Source organism: Chelmon rostratus, chromosome 16 (assembly GCF_017976325.1).
Source record: "Chelmon rostratus isolate fCheRos1 chromosome 16, fCheRos1.pri, whole genome shotgun sequence".
NCBI classification, from domain to species: Eukaryota; Metazoa; Chordata; class Actinopteri; order Chaetodontiformes; family Chaetodontidae; genus Chelmon; species Chelmon rostratus.
This window is the reverse complement of record NC_055673.1, coordinates 15,636,074-15,648,829: the sequence shown is the minus strand read 5'-3', so window position 1 is coordinate 15,648,829 and position 12,756 is coordinate 15,636,074. Positions and strand designations below refer to the sequence as shown.

Here is a 12,756-nt window from a genome sequence, read left to right as displayed (position 1 = left end):
TTGACCTTTAGCCTTAATGCTACATCTATGCCAGTGAAGGGTTTATTCTAGTGGGAGCTGAATAAGGTGTTAACAGTTAAAGAGAGGCCTAACATGGTGACCTTTGTGCCGTGTCGTGGAAATCATAACATGCAGCTATACAGGAGAGCCGCAGCGTTTGAGTAATTGCACTTATAAGACTGAGGCACAGGACACAGGATACCCTCGCATACAGTTCACCGCAAATACACTTGAGAATTAGACACAGGTACACACACTATGCACAGCAGTAGTGACCTACTTTAATAAATGTAGAGACAAAATGAAATACTGAAAGCTAAGAGCAAGTATCAAACTGATTTTTTTAAACAGTACAAAGACTCCAGAGCAGCAGTAATTGATTTTTTTTGTCCATTTCGAGGTACTGGAGCAAGCTGTATGTATTATCTATGTACACATCCAAAATTCAAAAAAGCCTCCACTGACCTAAAATATTCTGGCTCTTTAGCTTGCTAAATGGTGCAGCCATATTTCTCCTTCACTTTTCGGGACGTATTATTAACACTGAAAAAAACACAAAAAAATACAATTATGCCATTTTAAAAAAAGGATTTTTTCCAATCATGTATATATACACATGAATTTCTTTCCTATACTGTGCTACCTTACACATAGCACCTACCTCCATCAGCTTTTGGAAGTCGTAGCACCTCTTTCCTTTTCTCCAGCCATGGCGAACAACAGCTGAAGGCCTCAGTTTACCAGGAAAGTTCAAGGCTTGTGAGCTCATCTTGCTTCCACATATTGGAAATTTGGCCAGGAAAACTGCTTACGTGTTTACGTGAGTTGTGGTAACTAAGTAAGTCTTGGCACCACTACTTAGATGTTATCTTGACTGTTGCCAGATTGAGAGCTCATTTTTGCCTCACGCTCCAGTTCTGCTTTTAAATGATCTGATTCATAAATGTCACAAAACCCAATTCCTCACCATCAGTGGGCTCAGGTACATCTTCATTTCCAGAGCTACTGTTTGGAGAAAAACCTTCGGGAAACGTTTTTTTTATAATCTAAGATTAAAACATACCAGAGCGTTGCTATAAATAACCAAATATAAATTATCCTTCAAACTGAACTAAAGTAAAAGTATATGTGCATCACACTGTAAATGTGTTGCAAGTCAAACGCTATGCATGTGTGATCTCATGAGTCAGTTGTTGCTTCATACAGTGGATTCCTAACTCTTATTTGTAAGTTAGCATAAGCATCGTATGATCTAATGATGCTCTAATGATGTCTGGGCTGAACACATACACCTGTTGCTGCAGCGGGTTGTGGTCGTCCACGGCTGCTGCTTTGTCTGACCACGTCCACAGACGATTGGCTCTGAGGTGGGAGTACTGGAATCATGTTGACAGCGTGTCAGATTGGACTGTCCTGTCGCTCTCAGCTTTTTCTATTTTTATCATAGCCGGAGTTTAGACTGAGGCTTTTATCAGCCACTGCAGAGAGGGAGAGAGATGGTAGAACTGTGAGAGAGGAGGAGAGAATATTTTGCTGTTAATGCTGTTGTCAGGGACTAAGTGTGGTAGATCAAAGTTAAACAACTGCAACGTTAAAGCGTAGCAAAAATGAAATATAATTAATTGTACATTTGGACTATTAATCCATGAGAAAGACAATGATTTTTTTTTCGCATTTTCAAATTTACATACGTACATATAATGTGTGTGTATGTGAATGAGAGAGGAAGCTCCAAGCCTTGCATAGTCTGTCGTGGTCACAGCACCCTCCGCCCGATCACCGCCTGATGTAGTCACGCAGCGACTGGAGCAGCTCCCACCTGGAGCTGCGTGTCCTGCTGAGGGCTGATGAGCATCCAGTGGCACTGATGTGCGTGATTGGCCTGATGAATGGTCAGGAGCGCTTTGACTGGCAGAGGCAGATGGCATGTTGGCAGGGCTTCATGGTCGTGCCCTCTGTGGACACGCTACGCGCGGAGAGCGACTAATCACCAGCCCCCACCCCGCCCCCTCATCAGTGTAATGACCAATTATAGCAGCACGGTTACATGCAAAACTCCATGCTGGCAGGAGACAGAAATATTTTGACCCAAAATGAGTGACCTGAAAATGCCGGACTCATAATGATGCACCCTATAACCTAGGGCTTTTTGTTCCTGATAATCATACAGTGTTTCCTAGAACGTTGTCTTTATTACATAACCCTAATGGCAGGGGACTCCACTTTGAGAGTTACTGCCATACAGACCATCGGTTTGGACACCAGAACAACGAGAGACGTGCTGACTTAACAACATTAAAAGAATTAGACTACTTATGGTCTAAAGTTCATTGTGTTGCAAGGAAGCCAAGTGTGCTGACACCTGTTGGTGTATTTTTATAATCCACCAGCCCATATTTATTGAAGCTGTAATCCTGATATCTGTCCTGGTTGATTTGTGGACACGTGTGAAGTAGTTTTGGCGTGAGTGGTTTTCCACACAGCAGCGGTGCACAGTAAAGTTGCTTATCTTGCTCAGGAGTTGGAGGTGCGAAGCCTTTCATCTCAAACCCTTCATCTAACAGCTCGCCGTGATTGCTCCTCCTTGTTCCATTACTGCTGTGGTAAATGGCTGCATTCATACAGCACTTTCATCCAAAGCACTTTTCCCTCTGAATCACCCATTCACAATACAAGGTGCTGGCCTGAACATCGGGAGCAATTTGCGGTTAAGTGTCTTGCCCAAGGACACTCCCGCATGTGGACTGATGGAGGGATTGAACCGCTAACCCTTAGATAAAATTGTGCTGAGCTATATGCACATGCAATTATTTTCTTGTCAGTCTCTCGCTTACTAAAATAAACTAAATCCAGCACAAGAATGGCGGACTCTGCCTTTACAAAAAGCAGCTACAAAGGCTGCTCTCCTTCTTCACTGCTTGATTTCAACTAAAGCTGGTTTGTGTTTGTTTTTGCAGGTGAGCACCCTTGGGAGGGAAGTGTCCGACCTTGGACAAGTCATGAAGAGAATGGCCCAACTCATGGAGACCCTCATGTCATCTGTGCCACAGCCGACAGTAGTCTGCCCCACGCACTACTCCCCAGCACACCACACATTCCACACGCCCCGTCCTAACCCCCCTCAGTCTTACCCTTCACCATCCTCCTCTCAGACTGCCTCCATCTGGATGGACACGCCCATGTCATTGCCCTCTTCTCCCGCCATTATCCCTCAGCAGCATGGTGCGATGTGCCACAAGGACTCCCAAATGCATAGACCCCAGGACCTGCAGCTGGGGCACCCTGCTATACCCAGCTCATCTTTACTTCCAGCTCCAAACTCATCAGTCCTTCAATTACAGCCCATCATCGCAGAGCCTCACCTGCCTTCCTCCCCCCTCAGCTCACCAGAGATTTCCCACTACAAAGACGGGGTTTCTGGCTCCATCAGGTCAAGGGTACACAGTTCCCCCCCGCGGGATGGGGGAGATGAGGGCCACCAGAGCTCTGGGTGTTCTCCACCAACTGGACTTGGGGGGAACTACCACAACCCAACCAAGGGTTTGTAGCAGCCCTCCATCTGAACTGTCCCGGACGTTTTCCAGGATCTATTTTGGGATATGTTCCTGAAGATTAAACTGATCAGCTGGGGTCCTCCCACATCGTTGGAGGACATTTGCAGGGATGCAACTCAAATTCTTTTTGTTTTAAAGGCACGTGTTTAAAAATCATGTTGCATGAAAACCCGTACAGAAGGTTTAGGTGTGTTAGCTTTACCTTATAGAAATGTAGTTTTGTTAGACAGGATGTCGAGGTTTTGGGTCAGCTGTGGAGCTGGATGGTGGCAGCTCACTGGGCACGGCTCACCCCCAGCCCGCTACCCTCCCCACCCTGAGGCAGGATTGTGCCATAATGGAGGACAAGAAGGATACAAAGGAGGAGAGAGGTCTTTCTGGCCTCTCTTTTTTTTTTTGCTCCTGGCTAGTTTCAGGGTCGGCTTGACTAGTTGGAGGAAGAGAAAGCATCACGAGTGGTGGAGGTGGGCTTTGCAGACAATGAGGAGAGGAGTGGGGGGTCGTTAATGTCCCTCCCCCAACTCCAGATCTCGGCCATTACTTCTCCTTTTAAACCTTCTTTCCTTGCTCACTCGACCCATGCCTGATGCTCCGGATTGCGTGGACCAGCGCGTGGCTGGTTGGACTGGGAGCACAGAATGGTGTGAGGAGAGAGACGGGATGTATTGTGCTCTTTACAGCTGGCCCTCAGGGAAGGGGAGGTGGAGGGTGGAGGAAGCTGGTCACGGAGGTGGTGGGGGGGTGTGCGTTATGCCTCCGGCAGCACAGTCCCTGCTGTTGTCTGCCACGCTGAGCGCAGGGACTCTATCTCCCTCTCTGCTTCTCTCTTCCAGTGTTTCTCTCCACACACCTACTGCCCTCCCTCTCCCTCCTTCTTTCTCTTGCTCTCTGCATGCCTTTCCGAGCCTTTGAGTAGTGCCTGTAGACACACATTAACATGCTGCATGTCACCCTGTTGAAATCCAGCTTGCCATTTATCTATCTATTTAAAGGAAACACAGTTCGGTCTTTTAATAGCTGAACGTGGCATTTACTGATGCATATTTATTGGACATCGGCTCAGTTTAAACAGCTGGGTAATTTTAGGCACAAGGTAGTCACCCCTGTTTTGAAGTGGCCCGGAGCAAAGCGCCTATATAAATTGGTTCACGATCCACAATGTAGGCCATTTCCCTGATCGTTACCCAGGGTTATCAGCTCTGAGATCCATTTTCTCAGCTGCTCAGAGCGAAGGCAATATCCCCACATAAAAGCACAATAAGGAAATAAAGACGCTTTTATATTTCTATGAATGTATCATTACTAAAGATGTATTTTTTTACCTCAAAGAATGCAAGAGTGTGGGATCACAGTAACGATGCTACTGTATATGAGGTTATGGCAGTGCTGTTTGCTGGTACCAGCCAATGCAATCTTAAACCAGGAAAAAGGTCCTAACTCTCGTCCCGACAGATCTACTGTTTTCTTTTGAATTCATGTAGATTTGACTCTGCTTCTCTGCAAATGGAATGTACTGTAATCAAACATCTTTTTCCCATAACATTTTGATATTTATTAGATACGAAAACAACTGTTATGCTAATAAACGACAAATATGACTGTTATGTCCTGGCCTTTTGTTTTGTGCAATGTTGAAAATGCTGGAAAGAAGTTATTAGAGGTCATCACGACCAGGAAATCCAACTTTTTCTCTTTCCCAAACTACATATACAGTTTATTATATATATTTTATGTTATTATAATCCACTTGTGCAGGACATTGACTGATGGCAATCGAAGGTTGTAACTTAGCTCAATTTTTATGTTTTGAAAGTCAAAGTGACGTCTTAACAGTCTCACATAACATAGCAGTCTGTTAAGTAACTTAACAGTCTGCCTGTAAATTTAAAAGTGAAATTTATTTGCCGATCAGTTTAATGGATGTGGCTAAAATTACATAAAATTACATTAACATAAAATTTAAAAAAAAGACTCTTAATGGGTTGGTTCAAGCCTGTTTCTTCAGCAAATGTAATAAAAGAAATTTTTGCTATATCCTGATATTCAGGTAAGTTAATGGGTGAGTGCATAATGTCCTTGGATTATAGCAACAGCAGGTATTATACAATTCTAAAGGCTACACTCTTGTTAGCAGCTCCATGAGGTTGCACTTAACCATAGTGGTGCTTTGAGCTATGTGCTAACATCAGCATGCTCACATGCTCAAAAGGACAATTTTAACATGCTGGTGATATTCACCTTGGTCGCCACCTTTGTTTAGCGTGTTAGCATGCTAAGATATGCTAATTAGCACTCAAAACTAAGTGCAGCTGAGGCTGATTGGGAGGTAATGTCTGGAAACATTTCATCATAACCCCAAGTGTAGCATAAATAACATTTTTAAACTGATGGCGTTGGTGGTGGAGGAACAGTTTAGGCATCGCCAAAGTTATTCATGCTAAGGGAGGCTTGGAAATCCATCCAATAGCTGCTGAGTTATTTCAGTCTGGACCAGCAGACAGACTGACATTATCATCCCTAGAGCCACAATGCTAGTGTGGAAAAACACACGCAGATCACCATCAGCATAATGGATTTTGTGACGCGACAAAAAAAAGCACAGACATCTTTAAGACTTCCTCATGCTCAAAATATGGCTCGTTGTGTGTCTGTGAAAAGTTGTAAAGAACTTGTGAATCATATCAGCTCGTTCTACATCATTGACTTGCTGCTGACATGCTGCTGTATTGCTCTCGGGCTCTTTATACGGCAACACAAAAAACACACAAACACACAAAGTTAATAGCGCCAGATCTCTGTCATGCCAGAGTGTCGCTTGTCTACACTGTGTTTATAATAGTGTGTGTTTGTACTGTGTATGCGAGCGAGTGTGTGGGTCTTTCATGAGCTGCTGCTACGCTTCATCCGAGGTGAAAGGGCGGCAGTCGTCATGTCCCACTGGTGGCGTGGGCAGCGGGTGAAAACCGAGCCAGCGGCTGCTGTGGATCGCATTGACACATCTGTCATAGGTGCAGCTGCTCTCACCTGGTGAGGTGCTGCTCCGCTGTGTGTGTGTGTGTGTGTGAGGAGGTGGAGAGAGGGGACTACATGCATGCACATGAGATATACTAACTGTGTGTGTCAAGGTGTGTGTGTGTGGTGGGGGGATGTGTGTTTATTAATCCATGCGTGTGTGTAAATGATTTTCTAGGAGACACGCGTGTCATCAAAATATTCGCCACTCGGACAATTTCTTGTGTGTTTTGCTGAGAAGGGACGTACAGGTGGGTGGGGGTGTGTTTGCTCTGAGGATGATTATATGTGTATTTAACAGCGCCTCCAGCACATCTGTGGGAATGCTGTGATTTAGCCTGGGGTCTTGAAGACCCATCCATATTTAATGGCGTTCAGACAATCCCATCCCGGCTGTTTACGCATCGTTTTATCCACCTGCTAGCAAACTCATCTTTTATTCACCGCTTCCCACAAGCTGTCATTAACAAACTGAGGCCCATCTGCCTTCCTCCTTTGCACCCTTAGTTTCCTCTTTCCCACCACTTATGATTTTTGATTAAAGTTGGGTCTGACTCAGCGGGATGGAGAGGATGATAGAGCGGGCATGGAAATGGGGGAAAGTGCAACACTGAAAGGAGAAAAGCATTAAAAGAGGTGCACTGTTGATGTGTGAGCATTCATGTTTACACATAACATGCATTTAACTCGTTTCATATCCCTCCTGTCGCAGTGCGTCTGTTTAATCCACTCTGTTCACATTGTTTAATGATGGCCCTGACCCAAATACAGCAACTATTCATCCCTGTTCGGTCTTTTCATCTGAACACACACACACACTCTCACACACACGCACATGCACAAACACACACAAACACATTCACTCTTCCATTCAAATGAGCACTTTATCGCAGTGAAAAGAACCCCTCCACTTGTCCCTCGCAGATTTCAGTGCTGAAAAGCACCACCGCCGTCCAGAAATTCTCTCTCAGGTAATAAAAGTCTGTCCGTTTTCTTCCTTTCATCTCCCCAGACATGACGGAGATGTGCTGAAATCTGCCAGCTGTGGTGCCTCCATTCAGCCCTCGCTGAGATCTGATAGGCTGCAAGCTAAAGAAAAGAGGCCGAGCTGTGTGCTGAACCAAGGACGTTCACGTTCGAATGCGTGTGGCCCGGCTTGTGCGTGGTTCTGGTTATGTGTGCGTCCAAATATACTGAGTGTCTGTATGCAGATAGTGTGCAAGAGCGCGCATACACACAGAAACGCAGAGAAAGATCTCCACACGGGGGCTTAACATTTATCTGTTCCACTCTGAGTGAGACGGCGGCAGCTGTTGCACGTCCAAACACTTCTATTTGCATTGTTGTAAAGCAGAAGGGAGGAGGGGGAAGCTTGCAGGACATCTTGTGTGTTTGATAAATGACTCTGAGTTGCTCCCCTGGGTGCTGTGGTACAAGTGTTGGCGCTGGTGGGAGGGGTGGCCGAACAATATGCACGTCAGAAGTGGAGATTAATGGTGGTTTCTTCTCTAAGAAGTGCGGGCCTGGCTGTGCCCATCAAGCGAGGCCACGGAAGGGCCGCTAAATTACCTCTATTGTTGCTCACCTGTCAGAGAGTCGTCTGGCATTTTAAAGCAGCAGATAGGAGGATTGTCGCCATGCAGAGCTCTTGCTAAAAAGTTGTCTTCCATTGTGTTGATGTAACACTGATGTAAGGGTCCCTGTTGAAAAGTCTCCACTAAAATGCTCACTGGCTCATACAAGAGGACGGAAGGCATTGGTCTGAATGTGGACGCCTGGCACTGCTGAACAGGATCATGATGTACCTTTCCTTTCTGTTGTGTGATGGAGCAGTTTTTCTATGATAACTTGCTAATCAGAGTCTGCTAAAACCTTTAAACTACCTGGAGGGCTCTAAGACACCTGTCTCTCACCTACCTCCATTAGATGTGAACTAAACTTACACATCTAACCCCCAAATTATTAAATCTTTTTTTATGCGGGCTGACATATTTACGATTAACTTAAAATTTTGTTGGAGGCAAGTCCAAATCCTACAAAAAATAATGATAAAAAAAGAGAGACAGAGAGAGAGAGAGAGGTGTCAGGCTTAATCTGCTTATAGCTGTTGCTGATTAGCCACAACTTCACCATTCTGACCTCTCTCTCAGGTACACCGTGGTTTCACCTGTGCCGCAGAGAAGCCACAAGAGGGCTGCACAGGTGATGAAGTGGTAAAAATAAAGGTGACTTTTGACTTTTGGTCCTTTGCCAGACTGGCTTATGTAACATTTCTGTGTGGAAGTGGAAGCCAGATCTCCAAATGCTCATGTAAAATTGTCTTGCACGCTTGTTAAATCCAGCGTGACCGTAGCCCATCCTGTCAATCAGCCGCGTGATGCCGGTGACGGGCCTCTGGCACGGAAAGCCAATCAGCTCTCTGTTCACTGAGTTTTGGTTGACATGTGGTTCACGTGTTAAACAATAAATGCTCACAGGGAGAAACACTTCAGAGGATTATTTAATTAAATGTGTCTTTATCAAGTCATTCATTTCTATATAAGCAAATTAAAGTCTAGAGTAACTTTATTCTTTTCTTTTCATTCATAATTTCTTCACCATCGTTTTTCCATTTAGATTAATCATACTCCCACCACACCTCACATTTCAGTCCCACCTTTCAGTAAGTAAGGATCGGTGCTTTCATTTTCCCCTTACAGCAATTCCAAACGTGTCTCTTGACCTGGAAGACCAGTTTTCAAGTATGTGATGTGTTACACAAATATAGGTATCATTAAAACACTGATTCAGAGTTTAGAGGGCGCCTTTTTAAAGTGTTTGTGTCACCGGGAACTTTCTAAACGAGGCGCTCAAAAGCCGTTTTTGTCTCTGACCCTAATTGCTGCTGCAAGCCAAGTTTTTGTCACATTTTGAAGCACTTAATCTTTGCTCAGTGTCAGCGGCGGCTCCTGAGGCTCATCCGCATGGACCTAATTGCACAACAAGCACATTACGAATCGCTGGAAACAAGAGTGCCTGTGTACAGAAGACCCAAGGCTCTTTCAGGCGCGCACAGTAAGTACAGCCACCTCCGTCCTTGGTGAAATGGCCCCATGGATCTTCATAAAGAGGCCACAGCTTCCTGCACCACAGCAGCTCACATCCATCTGAGTCTCCTAGAAGATGCCTGCGTGTGTGTGTGTCTGTATGTGCTTGTTGGGTGGCAGGGAAGAACGAGGAACAAAGAGGCCGGTGAGGATGTGACACGTCCGGTGGCCATCAGCGTTCGACGGGGGCGTTCACCGTATTCATCGCGCTCACCTCATGGAGACGAGATGGAGGGGGGGTCGTGATGGGAGACACAGGGGAGGGGAGGACAGGCAAAAGGTCACATGTGGCGATGGAAGAGGAGGACAGCTCGCGGAGAGGAGGGAGAACAGTAGAAGAAGAGTCTCAGGAGAAGGAGCATTTGAATGCAGACAGAAGGAGGTACCTGGAATAAAATCGTTTACAACATTTGTCAAAAAGTCTTGAATAAATGTCAGCCTACAATGGACATTAATGGCCGCCACTGAACAAGTGTTGGACGACAGCTCCATCAGATGCTTTTTAACTATCAGACATATTGTATTACCTGCAGTAAAGGGCATCGCTCGACCTCACTAGTTATTGCTGAGAGACTTACAGAGGCCGCAGAGGTTGACTGCGATTGCTTTATATCCTCTACTGGGACATTTTCACGAATCTTATCACATTCTGCAATATAAAGAGACATCAGAGATCCCCGCTGGTTGCAGGTTGTTATGCAAGTCATAACACGGGCAGTAGTAGGAGTTTTCAGCAGGGGAGTCAGAGCCACAGTCTCAGGTCCTTTTTCACTTTCACTTCCTCTTTCTTTTCACGGGTCCTTTGTGATAGCCTGGACGCACAATGGTGCTGACAGGCGGGACAGGTCTGATGCACGAATCATGGGCTGGTCTACTCTCTGCAAATATATATTCTTCTTTTGTTTTGACCCAATTAAACCACATAATGCAGAAAAGTACGAAGTGATAAGTGATGCCTCTTTCTCACAAACTGGGCTCGCATGTCTGACGAAGGTGATAAAATATGGAAATGACCATGAGGCATTGTCATTACATCAAATAATGAAATAGTTTGTGTTGTAAATGTTATTATGGGCAGCCATATATAAACAAACACAAAGAAATGTGTGCAAAAGCTAGTGTAATCTTCAATCACACATATAGACATATAGAGGATAATGAAAATCCATTGTATTTAAACACGATGTGCAGCTAGGGTCTCCGAGACTCCAATCAGAAATAATTTGTCACTTTCTGCAGCAGACTTATGAAACGTATCACTGATCCAAAACTATCTATCCAAGTAATTCTCATAAATTAGTAAAAGTCAATAAATAAGAAAGTGGTGAAACAATGTTAAGCTTAGCCAAACTTGGGCTGTCAAGAACATTAGGCTTAATTCGTCAGACCTGTCACTGGCTTCACTTTAGTGTGTGTTAAACCAATATTATGTCAATATATAGACACATGCATGTCCTGCAGTCTTTGAGCAAAACAAGCTTTCTTTGCACGGTGACATTAGCCATACAATGAGCGTGTGACCTCTTGCCGTCCTGTGACGACCCAAAGCAGAGAGATGCTGCCCCCCTTTCACAACAGCTCCGTAGCCTATAGTTATGTAACTGAGAGAAGACATTCTAGTCGAAAACATGTTGACCGTCCAAGCGTTTGACCCATGCCCTGGAGCTGCAGACATACCATATGACTGCTTTTTATTGGAAAGGTGCTGCGTACTTGACTGGGCTAAGTGGACCGTGGGTTAAGAAGAGCATTACTGTGGCAGAGTAGAGGTGGTCATGAGCACTCAATGCTTGGGGGCGAGGAGAGAGTCAGGGTCCTCCCTGCCTGCATCCCAACCTTGGGCTCTATGGCCTAAATATAACCTTCACTTATAATTGAGCTGTGAATTACAGTAGATAAAACCCATAACACTGGTCTGCCCCTTCCAGACCGCAACCCTCCCCTCAGTCACATGCACATCGGGACATTACTGTCACATGGTGGACTTACTGTACAACATAATCATGTTAGCTCCAATCACAGAAAGTTTGGATGAGAGCATGTTTATGGAAAGTCTTTTAAGAAAATCACATGGTGAGGTCATTCATGTGGACCAATAACAAAGTGATCATCTGGGGTTTAGAAAAGATTTTGAAGGCAGATGGCTCCCTCTGCTGTTGACAGCTGATAAGGACTGATCATGCACACAGTGAAAATAAATAAATTCAAATGCAATGAGCCCAAACACACTAACAAAGAATAAAACATTTTAGATTATAACACTTTGGGGTGGTTAATGACTGATTAATCAGTGTTTATTCACTGGTGGTTTGCTCACACAGGTGTTCTCACTTGATTAGACCTTTTCTCAGGACTGCGTGGGTGCGTGCAGACCGCCACTCAATCCTGCTGTGTTGCACTTGAGATTTCCACAGAGGACAGTTTGACATGTCACAGCAGAAAAAGTGCAGAAGCAGTCGTACGCATAAAAAGACCCAGCTTCAGCGTCCTGGTGTTGTGGCTCACCGTCACACTGCCGTGGCTCACTGGGACACTCGAATAGAACAGAGCCATCGTTACTGTTATTAGCGACACCTGTGCTTTTTCCTTCTGTGACAAGTCAAAATGTGAGTGACAGGCAGACGTGTTAAAAGCAGAACAAGTGAAAACACCTGGGTTTACCCGGCCTTTAGTACATATCATGCACAACTTGGCTAAAAGCATGTGGATGACCCCGACCAAAAGAACACAAATGTATAAGTCTATACTGAGGTCTTTCATATAATCATTGTCCTCAGGTTTAAATTCATAGATCATCTTGTTTGTTGTACTCTGTGTATGATTGTACCTTATTCCAATCTACCTACCCAAGTGTGAAGTTACCCTGTTTTTTAAATCTGTGTGCTGGTGGTGTGGAGGTTAAAGTTTCAATGCAGAACAAATCTAATTGACTAAAATCTGCTGTAGGCCAAGGGAAATTTGAGGATGTTACCGACAATGAAACTGTGTAGGGATAACATATATACTGACTTTTGGTACTGTCTACTACCTGAGACTGATCACTTCTCGCTCATAATTTCATAAATTCCATCCAACCGGAGGTCATTCAGTAGAGACTTTGACCT

The 12,756-nt window shown here is 44.7% G+C and overlaps 1 protein-coding gene across 1 annotated transcript in view; it reads left to right on the top strand.

Moving 5' to 3' along the window:
• Window positions 1-3,548, top strand: part of kcnh8 (potassium voltage-gated channel, subfamily H (eag-related), member 8) — a 50,392-nt gene extending 46,844 nt beyond the window's left edge. Inside the window, exon 16 of the mRNA XM_041955110.1 lies at window positions 2,958-3,548. Coding sequence (XP_041811044.1) covers window positions 2,958-3,548 — 591 coding nt within the window. The remainder of the gene's footprint in view (window positions 1-2,957) is intronic.
• The last annotated feature ends 9,208 nt before the right edge of the window (window positions 3,549-12,756 follow it).